The sequence below is a fragment of the Panulirus ornatus genome, chromosome 57 (genome assembly GCF_036320965.1).
Source record: "Panulirus ornatus isolate Po-2019 chromosome 57, ASM3632096v1, whole genome shotgun sequence".
NCBI classification, from domain to species: Eukaryota; Metazoa; Arthropoda; class Malacostraca; order Decapoda; family Palinuridae; genus Panulirus; species Panulirus ornatus.
The window spans coordinates 18,716,348-18,731,512 of NC_092280.1; the positions used below are offsets into that span (position 1 = coordinate 18,716,348).

The 15,165-nt window shown below is 43.1% G+C and overlaps 2 protein-coding genes across 2 annotated transcripts in view; one reads left to right on the top strand and one right to left on the bottom strand.

The window, feature by feature from the left end:
• The window catches only part of LOC139766187 (CD109 antigen-like), a 128,777-nt gene that overhangs the window by 80,795 nt on the left and 32,817 nt on the right, over positions 1 to 15,165 (top strand). The window lies entirely within an intron of this gene.
• On the bottom strand, positions 2,671 to 14,071 carry LOC139766427 (uncharacterized). Its single transcript, XM_071695115.1, has 6 exons — positions 13,877 to 14,071; positions 10,643 to 10,861; positions 10,252 to 10,397; positions 8,156 to 8,360; positions 7,872 to 8,052; positions 2,671 to 3,032 (listed from the first exon to the last, which is right to left on the bottom strand). Exons 1-6 carry the CDS (start codon positions 14,054 to 14,056, stop codon positions 2,671 to 2,673), a joined length of 1,293 nt encoding a protein of 430 aa, XP_071551216.1. The 5' UTR covers positions 14,057 to 14,071.

Here is a 15,165-nt window from a genome sequence, read left to right on the forward strand (position 1 = left end):
TGGCCACTACTGTAGGTGTTACGCCCTGTCACCTGGTGTGGCTGGCCACTACTGTAGGTGTTACGCCCTGTCACCTGGTGTGGCTGGCCACTACAGTAGGTGTTACACCCTGTCACCTGGGTGTGGCTGGCCACTACAGTAGGTGTTACGCCCTGTCACCTGGTGTGGCTGGCCACTACAGTAGGTGTTACACCCTGTCACCTGGGTGTGGCTGGCCACTACAGTGGGTGTTACGCCCTGTCACCTGGTGTGGCTGGCCACTACAGTAGGTGTTACACCCTGTCACCTGGGTGTGGCTGGCCACTACAGTAGGTGTTACACCCTGTCACCTGGGTGTGGCTGGCCACTACAGTAGGTGTTACGCCCTGTCACCTGGTGTGGCTGGCCACTACAGTAGGTGTTACACCCTGTCACCTGGGTGTGGCTGGCCACTACAGTGGGTGTTACGCCCTGTCACCTGGTGTGGCTGGCCACTACAGTAGGTGTTACGCCCTGTCACCTGGTGTGGCTGGCCACTACTGTAGGTGTTACGCCCTGTCACCTGGGTGTGGCTGGCCACTACAGTAGGTGTTACGCCCTGTCACCTGGGTGTGGCTGGCCACTACAGTAGGTGTTACGCCCTGTCACCTGGTGTGGCTGGCCACTACAGTAGGTGTTACGCCCTGTCACCTGGGTGTGGCTGGCCACTACAGTAGGTGTTACGCCCTGTCACCTGGTGTGGCTGGCCACTACAGTGGGTGTTACGCCCTGTCACCTGGTGTGGCTGGCCACTACTGTAGGTGTTACGCCCTGTCACCTGGTGTGGCTGGCCACTACTGTAGGTGTTACGCCCTGTCACCTGGTGTGGCTGGCCACTACAGTGGGTGTTACGCCCTGTCACCTGGTGTGGCTGGCCACTACAGTGGGTGTTACGCCCTGTCACCTGGTGTGGCTGGCCACTACAGTAGGTGTTACACCCTGTCACCTGGGTGTGGCTGGCCACTACAGTAGGTGTTACACCCTGTCACCTGGGTGTGGCTGGCCACTACTGTAGGTGTTACGCCCTGTCACCTGGTGTGGCTGGCCACTACTGTAGGTGTTACGCCCTGTCACCTGGTGTGGCTGGCCACTACTGTAGGTGTTACGCCCTGTCACCTGGTGTGGCTGGCCACTACAGTAGGTGTTACGCCCTGTCACCTGGTGTGGCTGGCCACTACAGTAGGTGTTACGCCCTGTCACCTGGTGTGGCTGGCCACTACAGTAGGTGTTACACCCTGTCACCTGGGTGTGGCTGGCCACTACAGTAGGTGTTACGCCCTGTCACCTGGTGTGGCTGGCCACTACTGTAGGTGTTACGCCCTGTCACCTGGGTGTGGCTGGCCACTACTGTAGGTGTTACGCCCTGTCACCTGGTGTGGCTGGCCACTACTGTAGGTGTTACGCCCTGTCACCTGGTGTGGCTGGCCACTACAGTGGGTGTTACGCCCTGTCACCTGGGTGTGGCTGGCCACTACAGTAGGTGTTACACCCTGTCACCTGGGTGTGGCTGGCCACTACAGTAGGTGTTACACCCTGTCACCTGGGTGTGGCTGGCCACTACAGTAGGTGTTACACCCTGTCACCTGGGTGTGGCTGGCCACTACAGTAGGTGTTACACCCTGTCACCTGGGTGTGGCTGGCCACTACAGTAGGTGTTACACCCTGTCACCTGGGTGTGGCTGGCCACTACAGTAGGTGTTACACCCTGTCACCTGGGTGTGGCTGGCCACTACAGTAGGTGTTACACCCTGTCACCTGGGTGTGGCTGGCCACTACAGTAGGTGTTACGCCCTGTCACCTGGTGTGGCTGGCCACTACAGTGGGTGTTACGCCCTGTCACCTGGTGTGGCTGGCCACTACAGTAGGTGTTACACCCTGTCACCTGGGTGTGGCTGGCCACTACAGTGGGTGTTACGCCCTGTCACCTGGTGTGGCTGGCCACTACAGTAGGTGTTACACCCTGTCACCTGGGTGTGGCTGGCCACTACTGTAGGTGTTACGCCCTGTCACCTGGGTGTGGCTGGCCACTACAGTAGGTGTTACGCCCTGTCACCTGGTGTGGCTGGCCACTACAGTAGGTGTTACACCCTGTCACCTGGGTGTGGCTGGCCACTACAGTGGGTGTTACGCCCTGTCACCTGGTGTGGCTGGCCACTACAGTAGGTGTTACACCCTGTCACCTGGGTGTGGCTGGCCACTACAGTAGGTGTTACACCCTGTCACCTGGGTGTGGCTGGCCACTACAGTAGGTGTTACACCCTGTCACCTGGGTGTGGCTGGCCACTACAGTAGGTGTTACACCCTGTCACCTGGGTGTGGCTGGCCACTACTGTAGGTGTTACGCCCTGTCACCTGGTGTGGCTGGCCACTACAGTAGGTGTTACGCCCTGTCACCTGGTGTGGCTGGCCACTACAGTGGGTGTTACGCCCTGTCACCTGGTGTGGCTGGCCACTACAGTGGGTGTTACGCCCTGTCACCTGGTGTGGCTGGCCACTACTGTAGGTGTTACGCCCTGTCACCTGGTGTGGCTGGCCACTACTGTAGGTGTTACGCCCTGTCACCTGGTGTGGCTGGCCACTACTGTAGGGACAGACGGTCGTAATGTAAGCCATCTGGGTTGCAAGGGCAACGTAACGAATTATGAACGGAGATCAACCCTCCTCCTGAGGTGCCAGCAGACCTGATTCGTACGGGGAGGAATGGTTATGAGGGGAAGGGAAAGAGAAGAGACCGCCATCAGCTTTGCTGTTTGAGAGAAGGAGGATGTACCGTAATGGTTTGTCCTCGTGTGACTGGTCGCTACACTCAAACTGTGGGAAGCCACTTCCACCTGTGTTCTGCAGGTCCAGGCCTCGGTGGATGGAACACCCTCCTTGTAAAACAGTGGTTGAAGAAGTGGTAGCGGGAGAGCCTGATATGGCTGAAGGCTTCTGAGCTTTGGATTCCACTGCGGCAGAAGTGGAGGAAGGATTCGCCCAAGATCTGCGACCAGCAGTCCTTCTCTGTGGGGAGGCTGTGAGACACGGAGATCTAGAATAACTACTCGTAGTGGTATTTTGGCGTGGATAACTACTCGTAGTGGTATTTTGGCGTGGATAACTACTCGTAGTGGTATTTTGGCGTGGATAACTACTCGTAGTGGTATTTTGACGTAGAATAACTAATCGTAGTGGTATTTTGGCGTGGATAACTACTCGTAGTGGTATTTTGACGTAGAATAACTACTAGTAGTGGTATATTGACGTAGAATGACTACTCGTAGTGGTATATTGGCGTAGAATAACTACTCGTAGTGGTATTTTGACGTAGAATAACTACTCGTAATGGTATTTTGGCGTGGATAACTACTCGTAGTGGTATTTTGGCGTGGATAACTACTCGTAGTGGTATTTTGACGTAGAATAACTAATCGTAGTGGTATTTTGACGTAGAATAACTAATCGTAGTGGTATTTTGACGTAGAATAACTACTCGTAGTGGTATTTTGGCGTGGATAACTACTCGTAGTGGTATTTTGACGTAGAATAACTAATCGTAGTGGTATTTTGACGTAGAATAACTAATCGTAGTGGTATTTTGACGTAGAATAACTAATCGTAGTGGTATTTTGACGTAGAATAACTAATCGTAGTGGTATTTTGACGTAGAATAACTACTCGTAGTGGTATTTTGGCGTGGATAACTACTCGTAGTGGTATTTTGGCGTGGATAACTACTCGTAGTGGTATTTTGACGTAGAATAACTAATCGTAGTGGTATTTTGACGTAGAATAACTAATCGTAGTGGTATTTTGGCGTGGATAACTACTCGTAGTGGTATTTTGACGTAGAATAACTAATCGTAGTGGTATTTTGGCGTGGATAACTACTCGTAGTGGTATTTTGGCGTGGATAACTACTCGTAGTGGTATTTTGGCGTGGATAACTACTCGTAGTGGTATTTTGGCGTGGATAACTACTCGTAGTGGTATTTTGGCGTGGATAACTACTCGTAGTGGTATTTTGGCGTGGATAACTACTCGTAGTGGTATTTTGGCGTGGATAACTACTCGTAGTGGTATTTTGGCGTGGATAACTACTCGTAGTGGTATTTTGGCGTGGATAACTACTCGTAGTGGTATTTTGGCGTGGATAACTACTCGTAGTGGTATTTTGACGTAGAATAACTACTCGTAGTGGTATTTTGGCGTGGATAACTACTCGTAGTGGTATTTTGACGTAGAATAACTAATCGTAGTGGTATTTTGACGTAGAATAACTAATCGTAGTGGTATTTTGACGTAGAATAACTACTCGTAGTGGTATTTTGGCGTGGATAACTACTCGTAGTGGTATTTTGGCGTGGATAACTACTCGTAGTGGTATTTTGACGTAGAATAACTACTCGTAGTGGTATTTTGACGTAGAATAACTACTCGTAGTGGTATTTTGACGTAGAATAACTACTCGTAGTGGTATTTTGACGTAGAATAACTACTCGTAGTGGTATTTTGGCGTGGATAACTACTCGTAGTGGTATTTTGGCGTGGATAACTACTCGTAGTGGTATTTTGGCGTGGATAACTACTCGTAGTGGTATTTTGACGTAGAATAACTAATCGTAGTGGTATTTTGACGTAGAATAACTACTCGTAGTGGTATTTTGACGTAGAATAACTAATCGTAGTGGTATTTTGACGTAGAATAACTACTCGTAGTGGTATTTTGGCGTGGATAACTACTCGTAGTGGTATTTTGACGTAGAATAACTACTCGTAGTGGTATTTTGACGTAGAATAACTACTCGTAGTGGTATTTTGACGTAGAATAACTACTCGTAGTGGTATTTTGACGTAGAATAACTAATCGTAGTGGTATTTTGACGTAGAATAACTACTCGTAGTGGTATTTTGACGTAGAATAACTACTCGTAGTGGTATTTTGACGTAGAATAACTACTCGTAGTGGTATTTTGACGTAGAATAACTACTCGTAGTGGTATTTTGGCGTGGATAACTACTCGTAGTGGTATTTTGACGTAGAATAACTAATCGTAGTGGTATTTTGACGTAGAATAACTACTCGTAGTGGTATTTTGACGTAGAATAACTACTCGTAGTGGTATTTTGACGTAGAATAACTACTCGTAGTGGTATTTTGACGTAGAATAACTAATCGTAGTGGTATTTTGACGTAGAATAACTACTCGTAGTGGTATTTTGACGTAGAATAACTAATCGTAGTGGTATTTTGACGTAGAATAACTACTCGTAGTGGTATTTTGGCGTGGATAACTACTCGTAGTGGTATTTTGGCGTGGATAACTACTCGTAGTGGTATTTTGACGTAGAATAACTACTCGTAGTGGTATTTTGACGTAGAATAACTACTCGTAGTGGTATTTTGACGTAGAATAACTACTCGTAGTGGTATTTTGACGTAGAATAACTAATCGTAGTGGTATTTTGGCGTGGATAACTACTCGTAGTGGTATTTTGGCGTGGATAACTACTCGTAGTGGTATTTTGGCGTGGATAACTACTCGTAGTGGTATTTTGGCGTGGATAACTACTCGTAGTGGTATTTTGGCGTGGATAACTACTCGTAGTGGTATTTTGGCGTGGATAACTACTCGTAGTGGTATTTTGGCGTGGATAACTACTCGTAGTGGTATTTTGACGTAGAATAACTAATCGTAGTGGTATTTTGGCGTGGATAACTACTCGTAGTGGTATTTTGACGTAGAATAACTAATCGTAGTGGTATTTTGACGTAGAATAACTACTCGTAGTGGTATTTTGACGTAGAATAACTAATCGTAGTGGTATTTTGACGTAGAATAACTAATCGTAGTGGTATTTTGACGTAGAATAACTAATCGTAGTGGTATTTTGACGTAGAATAACTACTCGTAGTGGTATTTTGGCGTGGATAACTACTCGTAGTGGTATTTTGACGTAGAATAACTAATCGTAGTGGTATTTTGACGTAGAATAACTAATCGTAGTGGTATTTTGACGTAGAATAACTAATCGTAGTGGTATTTTGGCGTGGATAACTACTCGTAGTGGTATTTTGACGTAGAATAACTACTCGTAGTGGTATTTTGACGTAGAATAACTAATCGTAGTGGTATTTTGACGTAGAATAACTAATCGTAGTGGTATTTTGACGTAGAATAACTAATCGTAGTGGTATTTTGACGTAGAATAACTACTCGTAGTGGTATTTTGACGTAGAATAACTAATCGTAGTGGTATTTTGGCGTGGATAACTACTCGTAGTGGTATTTTGGCGTGGATAACTACTCGTAGTGGTATTTTGACGTAGAATAACTAATCGTAGTGGTATTTTGGCGTGGATAACTACTCGTAGTGGTATTTTGGCGTGGATAACTACTCGTAGTGGTATTTTGACGTAGAATAACTACTCGTAGTGGTATTTTGACGTAGAATAACTACTCGTAGTGGTATTTTGACGTAGAATAACTACTCGTAGTGGTATTTTGACGTAGAATAACTACTCGTAGTGGTATTTTGGCGTGGATAACTACTCGTAGTGGTATTTTGACGTAGAATAACTAATCGTAGTGGTATTTTGACGTAGAATAACTACTCGTAGTGGTATTTTGACGTAGAATAACTAATCGTAGTGGTATTTTGACGTAGAATAACTACTCGTAGTGGTATTTTGGCGTAGAATAACTAATCGTAGTGGTATTTTGACGTAGAATAACTACTCGTAGTGGTATTTTGACGTAGAATAACTACTCGTAGTGGTATTTTGACGTAGAATAACTACTCGTAGTGGTATTTTGGCGTGGATAACTACTCGTAGTGGTATTTTGACGTAGAATAACTAATCGTAGTGGTATTTTGGCGTGGATAACTACTCGTAGTGGTATTTTGGCGTGGATAACTACTCGTAGTGGTATTTTGACGTAGAATAACTACTCGTAGTGGTATTTTGGCGTGGATAACTACTCGTAGTGGTATTTTGACGTAGAATAACTACTCGTAGTGGTATTTTGGCGTGGATAACTACTCGTAGTGGTATTTTGACGTAGAATAACTACTCGTAGTGGTATTTTGACGTAGAATAACTAATCGTAGTGGTATTTTGGCGTGGATAACTACTCGTAGTGGTATTTTGACGTAGAATAACTACTCGTAGTGGTATTTTGACGTAGAATAACTAATCGTAGTGGTATTTTGGCGTGGATAACTACTCGTAGTGGTATTTTGGCGTGGATAACTACTCGTAGTGGTATTTTGACGTAGAATAACTACTCGTAGTGGTATTTTGACGTAGAATAACTAATCGTAGTGGTATTTTGACGTAGAATAACTAATCGTAGTGGTATTTTGACGTAGAATAACTACTCGTAGTGGTATTTTGACGTAGAATAACTACTCGTAGTGGTATTTTGGCGTGGATAACTACTCGTAGTGGTATTTTGACGTAGAATAACTAATCGTAGTGGTATTTTGACGTAGAATAACTAATCGTAGTGGTATTTTGACGTAGAATAACTACTCGTAGTGGTATTTTGACGTAGAATAACTAATCGTAGTGGTATTTTGACGTAGAATAACTAATCGTAGTGGTATTTTGACGTAGAATAACTAATCGTAGTGGTATTTTGACGTAGAATAACTAATCGTAGTGGTATTTTGACGTAGAATAACTAATCGTAGTGGTATTTTGACGTAGAATAACTAATCGTAGTGGTATTTTGACGTAGAATAACTAATCGTAGTGGTATTTTGACGTAGAATAACTAATCGTAGTGGTATTTTGACGTAGAATAACTAATCGTAGTGGTATTTTGACGTAGAATAACTACTCGTAGTGGTATTTTGGCGTGGATAACTATCGTTCAGGAAGAACACTGGAGGGACAACAGAAGATAATAGGAACCACTCACGGTCGTCGTTCAAGAAGAACTGGAGGAACTGGTCAAACGTTCCCTCGTAACTCATAGACTTAAAGAGACGTGAGTGGTGATGGTAGGAGACGACCACGTCCTGCGGCTGCCGCGCCACGTACACCACCTGTAGGGGCGTGGTGACACCTGCTTAGTATGCACACACACACACACACACACACACACACACACACACACATGTACACTCAGTAAAGTGAATTCATGTCTACCTTGGCAGTGTCCAACAAGGACGGGGCGAAGAGGGAGATAGGCAGGTGTGTCTTGATAGTGCGAGGCTCCGGCAGCGCCTCCGTCACCTGCAGGAAGACTCCGTCGGCGAGGTCCTTGCCGGGGCACAGCCTCTCAAATTCCTTGATCGTGGTGGGCTTCATCTCTGGCTTAGGCACAGGGTAGATCGCCAGAAACATATCGCATCTGGCAAGGGGTGGGGGGACGAGATGTAACCAGAAACTGAGGCAGAATATTACGTACGAGAGATGCCATGTTGGTTTTGACTGTCTGTAAGATCTTATCATGATGATAACCAACCTCGAATGTCGTTCGTCTGGAAGAAAGCCTCTTTAGCTCGGTGTATAGAGTAGAAGGCATTTCACATACGCTGCAAACGTATTCTTTATTATTATTATTATTATTATTGATCAGATACGATGGTAAGGTGATAGTGCAGGAAATTATAGAGCAAAGACGATGACTACGTTACTCCAGAAAATCCTTAAGCACAGATGAAGATAATAAACTGATATTACAAGAATCTTAGGGCAGAAGAAGACAAGACCGCCTTACATTATTTTCGTCAGTTGTAAAATCCGGAGAAGTCATGTGGCCCCCAGGACCCTGTGTAACCTCGGGTTATGAAAGAGATAGATAGATAGGGCCTGGAGATCAACTTTTTTTTTTTTCATTGATGCACTCGCTAGTAAGTCGTTATCAGAATTGTCACTCCAGTGTTCAGGGGAAGACGAGAAGTCCACCAGCTCACAGTGCAAATTGCCCACCCTTCCCTCACTACTTTGGGAAGTAACTGAAACTTCCCACTTAAGTGTGCAGATCTCTTGCAACTTGGGGCAACAGAAATGAACATGGCTGTCGCAGAACTTCGAGAAACAAGTCAAGAAAATGGGTGTCGTAGAAGCAGCAGATCCTTGTCGTGATAATTTCCCTGAACTATTCAAGGCAATACTTCAGACCGAGGATGCAAGTATGAGATATGTACATAGATTACTAAAAAAAAAAAAAAACCCTTGATAAGAGTTGAATGAACAGCAGGGAATTCTAGTCAAAGAAAAACTTCCCCGGTGTTGATATGATGATATGCGAGTAGATAAGGTTATCTTGGTTATCACATAACAAACAAAGAGGAGGATCGGACCTTAAGACTTACTCCTGAGACAGACGATTATTATTATTATTATTATTATTATTATTATTATTGTTATTGTTATCATCATTATTATATTATTATTACACCTTCCCCTCGCTCTAAGATCCTCGCATTTACCTCCTTCACCACGCCATCTGTGAATGGATCAAATGGTCCTGGTGACACCACACACCCTTTAAGCAAAACCTACTTCCACCTAGAACCACTCACCCTCCAAATTCCCTCTTCTCGTGCATTTAAGTAGCTTTCCACCCACATCATATCCTTCCTCATGGCATATGTGATGCCTAACATTCACGCCCCTTAAGACCGCAAATATCACATACAATTCCTTGTCTTTCTCATGGTATTGCCCGCATGATTTCTTCAAAACAAACACACCTGATTTGCACATTCGCCGCCACTCTTGCACGACGGTGCAAACAACGAGCTTTCAAATTTGCCGACGTTACACAACGATTGGATATGCGACCTGCGAGAACAAGTATGGTGTTGCTTTTGGTGGATTCAGAGATTAAAATGATGTAGTATTGGTCCTCAAAGCTTCAAAGTAAAGATAGTCTGGATGTAGTCCCGTAAAAAAGAAAGACCATTGATCCCTTATAAGGACTGATACAAGCCATGTCAGGGAATGAAAAGGTGACCTGAAACTGTTATCTTAACAGAAGAGGAACCTCCCTGCTGACCTAACGCAAGCTTTTGAGAACGCCACCAAAAAAAGAAAAAATAATAATAATACCATAGAAATAAATAATAATGATAATAATAATAATAATAATAATGATAATAATAATAATAATAATAATAATAATAATAATAATAATAATAATAATGATAATAATAATAACAATACCATAGATGGCAGTGATGAGGAGAGTGAGTGAGGTTGGTGGTAGTGTAGGGTAGGAGATGGGTCCAACTTACTCCATGAAGGGGACGCGAATGTTGATAGCCTTCTCTGCGTCGGGGTGGCTCAGATCCTGGTTGTTCCTCATGGTCCACACTATCTCCTGCATCCAAGTTGTCCCGCACTTTGGCCATGTCATCACCACTGTGTCGCTAGGCTTGAACTGTACACCGATAAATGCCAGAGTTGTCAAGAAGCTTAATTCCCGAACAAAAGAAAAATGTTGAAGGGAATATGAGGGAGAAAAAAGAAAAAAAAAGATTCGAGGGAAAAGATTAATTTTTTTTCACGATTTTCAGATTTTTCAAAAAAGTTTTCCAATAATGTAAAGCTAATGGTGTAAGTTCAACGTAATTAGCTCGACCGTATAGATAGATTGTGGATACGTTACAGAATACACACACGAACCTTAAAGTTGTACATCCTATCGGCGAAGTGTGTGAAGTGAGTGGGGTAGAGCCAGCGGCCGGGGATGAGGCGAACAAGAGGGTGGGTCATGCCTCGCCAGACCTGCTCCTGCTCGGTCAATTCCTCGCCCTCCAGGGGCACCGCCGTGTGTCCGCTCGCTAGCTCCATCTCCAGAACAGGCAACGTCAGCAAGGGATTGAAAATTGCGATAACCCAATCCTGTGGTAGAAAAAGAAAAAGAAAAAGTAAAGAAATAACTCCATGAGCACAGAATGATAATATAATTTATTTTGAGGGCGGCTTTAACGAATACTGACTTGTATAATTCACTAATTCACACATAGCCAGTATATTTTCATACTGCGAGAGTAATGAATATTAATTTTTCCTTTTTTTACGACAATAAGCAACTCGTTAGTGGATAGGAATAGTAAAAAAAAAAAAAAAAAAAACTACATTGTTGGATAACGTAAATATTGACAATCGTAGAACAAAAACAGCAGAACCAGTTTTTTTTTCAAACGTTGGGGTCGCTAGGTTTTGAGGGTGATCGCCAGCTGTACGCGCTGAACAGAATATTTTTGTTTTTGTCCTAGACCAATTAGTAGGCGCGAAAAAAAAAATATATATATATACAGGACTAGTGAGGGCAAAAGAACATTTCGGTCGGGGCGCAAAGACTAAAAAAAAAAAAAAAAAATGATCAGTACTAAAGACTTCTTTCTCCTATATATCTCTAAATGTATCGCAATGATTAAGTTAAATTTCTACACTTTGTGACGTTTTCGACAATCAGAATCTATTTTTCTATACTTACAACAGTTCGTATTCACAGTCTTGTCTGGTTACTGAACCTTCTGTGTGTCCCCAGTGAAGGCAGCGAAGGAAATATCGCTGCGGAAAGGAAGTTAGGTACGAGGCTTTCTGTTTCTACGTTTGTAGTAGTTGTTTGTGGACAAAGATAAATCCCCCAAGCCTCTCTCTCTCTCTCTCTCTCTCTCTCTCTCTCTCTCTCTCTCTCTCTCTCTCTCTCTCTCTCTCTTTGGTCGAACACACAAACGGACGCTCCGGTCGTCAGGTAAACACGGCATATATAAACACTGTTGCCATGTTATCTGATGTCTTTTGCATGAGCAACATTTATCTTACTTTGTTATTTTGGTGATAGCTTTATGGTCTGTTATAGACTTTGTGTGGGCTGTCGGGGTGGTAAGTTTTAAGTCGAAGCTATTTATAATCATTTCCATCTGACGGGTCATAAATTGTTTAACCGTAATTTTTTATGTATTGGTAAATTTTTGATACACACACCGCAGTAGGTCGGAGACCATATTGACATTCATAAAGTAAACTACAGATGAGGTAACCTTTCGCATATAAGGGAATGGCAGCTAACGATTTCATAGGTTCTCTTGATGTATTTTTCATATGGTTTCCATTGTTCTTCACTATCTAACCCCACATTTTCCACCGTCTTCAACACCCTACCCACTTTTCGAGTTATTGCCGGAGATGAGCAATATCATGGTACACTAGTCGGTTATGATGGTGTTATGAAGATGAAATCACACTTTGATAGTTCTTACCATTATGTTTAACATGTAATTTTTCAATACATGTGATACGACATGTTTCGTGGAGACACTCCGCCTCATCAGGTGCCGGTACTTAAAAGTTATCTGAATCCCATCACACTTGATGCCCCGCGGTCCAACACCAATCTTTATAGACGGAGCAACGTCTGCTTCTTCTGGCCATTGATGTTGTAAGGGGGTTGAGAATTAAGGAGGGTCAAATAGCGGGGGGTTGAGCTGGGTAACTGGGTGTCTTGAACATTTTTAAGGAGGGTCAAGTGCCCGGGGTTGAGCTGGGTAGCTGGGTGTCTTGAACTTTTTTTCTTGTGTTTTCGTGTTTTGTTAGTTCTCTCGCAATGATTTGATTGATGCTGGATGGACTTTAAAATTGCGTGATCATTTTCATGACAAGTGTTTAGTAATCGCATTTTTGTAGTCATCTCTACATACTGAATGACGGTGCCAACTCTCCGTTACGATTTTACCTCTCTGGCCAATATAAATATATTTACATGCCTTGCATTGGAGGGCGTAAACACTCCCAATTGTTGCATGATTTGGCCCACTATTTATCAAGGTCTTACGGATGGTGTTATTGTACTGGAAAGCAACATTATAAGCACTGCTTTTTAGAACATGTCTTAGATTAGCTCAGTTGGGAGAAGAATAGGCCAACACTATCTATATTGGCCAGACAGGTAAAACTGTAACACAGAGGTGTATTATTGATGGCCACCACCGTCATTCAGTACGCAGGGATGACCACAAAAATGCGATCGCTAAACAGTGTCATGGAAATGAACACCCCATAGATCTTGAAACTCGCGTTATTTTATATACTCTTCTGCTGATTATATGCCACACGCAACGTCATTGAATCTGTCTTAATTGCTAATATTAAGAACTTTTAGTTGTCCCCAGGCAGTTTTAAAAACTCATCCTAGCATTAATCAAATCATTATGAGAGAACTGACAAAATACGAAAACAAAAAATTTGTTCAAGACGCACCCAGCTATCCAGGTCAACCCCTGCCACTTGACCCTCCTTAATCACTCTCCCTTACAAGGGTTACGACCAGACATAACAGACAGTGCTGGGCCTAGAAAGACTGGTGTTGGACGGCGGGAGCCAAGTGTGATGTTGGGATTTAAATAACATACTGAAGTACTGGGACCTGATGAGGTGGATTGTCTCCACGAAACATGTCGTGCCACATGGAGAGAAAAATTACATCTTAAATATAATTGTATGAACTCCGACTGAAGTGCAATTTTCACCTTTATATATATATATATATATATATATATATATATATATATATATATATATATATATATATATATATATATATATATATATAATATTTGTGGGGTGGGGGGTTTATTGTGGCGAACCTTATCATTAAACACAGGTTTCATATGAGGCTTAACAATGGTATTACATGAATAAGCATATATATATATATATATATATATATATATATATATATATATATATATATATATATATATACCAACGGGTTATCGAAAAACATCACACGGAGAAACGCGCACCATAGATGTTTTTTTTTACCTTGTAAAGTTCCTACCTCTGACGTTTGTGCTGCCAAAAGTGGGTTGTACCTGCGTGCAGCTGTGGCTATAGCGTCAAAGTAGTTACCTGCCTGTGAACGTAGTTAAGAGTGGGGTTGGAGCGGTTGTACGTTCCTCTGATGCTGTGATGGGAATAGCTGCGCCTGGCCAGCGCTGGCAGCTGCTCCCTCCCCAGTCGCGTTTGAGTGGCGGGAGTCGCCGAATATATTTTACCTGGACGACATGTCTCTTCCTGATTTACCCTCATAGACTCGAAAGATTTCCTCAGTGATATTTTTCTAAAGATTTTTTTTTTATCACGTCTCTAATGTACATTGGTAGACGAAGGTATTATGTGAAGTGTTTATAAACATAACTCATGCATGGCAGTGGCATGCGGCAAATTCGTTGACAAGCGGATCAAGGTCAGTCTTACTGAGTACGAATATTTTCTTTTTTTTGTTCTTTCGTACTGTGTCACTGGGTATATAACTATTATGGCCCTGGATGGAAATCACGTACATATATTGCAGAGCTCCAAAGATTTATCCTAGGAAATATTGACGTATAAATCGCAGAACTCACGTAAATGGCCGAGCTGTTAAGATTTAACCTAGGAACACGTATATTGCAGAGCTGTTAAGATTTAACCTAGGAACACGTATATTACAGAGCTGTTAAGATTTAACCTAGGAACACGTATATTGCAGAGCTGTTATGATTTAACCCAAGAAATAATATATATTCTATGACTTAACTCAGTCATTGTACTCGGAACATTATTTTGCACCAGATATGAGAAAGACGACTGTCACAGTATTTTTTAGCAGAAGTAGCAAAAAAAAAAAAAGTCACCTTTCAACAAAGCTACTGAGGAGGTAGAGAAGAAAAGTATGGAGACTAGAGAGGCAGATGGACACCATGGCATCCAAAATGTGCACCACTTTAGAAAGCCTCGTACATAATGTCTCCTTTGTACCTTGACCATAAGGTTTTAGACCTCTCTCTCTCTCTCTCTCTCTCTCTCTCTCTCTCTCTCTCTCTCTCTCTCTCTCTCTCTCTCTCTCTCTCTCTCTCTCTCTCTCTCTCTCTCTCTCTCTCTCTCAGGAGACATTAAGTGTCCTGAAACGAGTGTGAGGGGACGACCTTATGCCCACAGATAAACGTTGTGCCCTGGCTACATATGACACGTCGTAAAGCCTACAAATTTCTTTTGTGATGTACTTGCCTTACCATCTTGTTGTACATTACACAATCGGTTCGGTAGAATTCGTATGAATGTTGCTGGAATACCTGCAACACTACAGATGTTCAAGCTAAATCATAACATTTGAAGCCAAATGTCTTTGAAGGCAGTAGTTGGTAGGTAACCAATGA

What these genes read in the sequence shown, in the direction of transcription:
- LOC139766427 (XM_071695115.1), bottom strand. Translation starts at nt 14,056, where the DNA reads ATGAGGGTAAATCAGGAAGAGACATGTCGTCCAGGTAAAATATATTCG. An exon ending in TTAACTACGTTCACAGGCAG is followed by an intron (nt 10,862 to 13,876) that starts GTAACTACTTTG and finishes TTTCTACCACAG; the next exon opens with GATTGGGTTATCGCAATTTT. An exon ending in ATAGGATGTACAACTTTAAG is followed by an intron (nt 10,398 to 10,642) that starts GTTCGTGTGTGT and finishes ATCGGTGTACAG; the next exon opens with TTCAAGCCTAGCGACACAGT.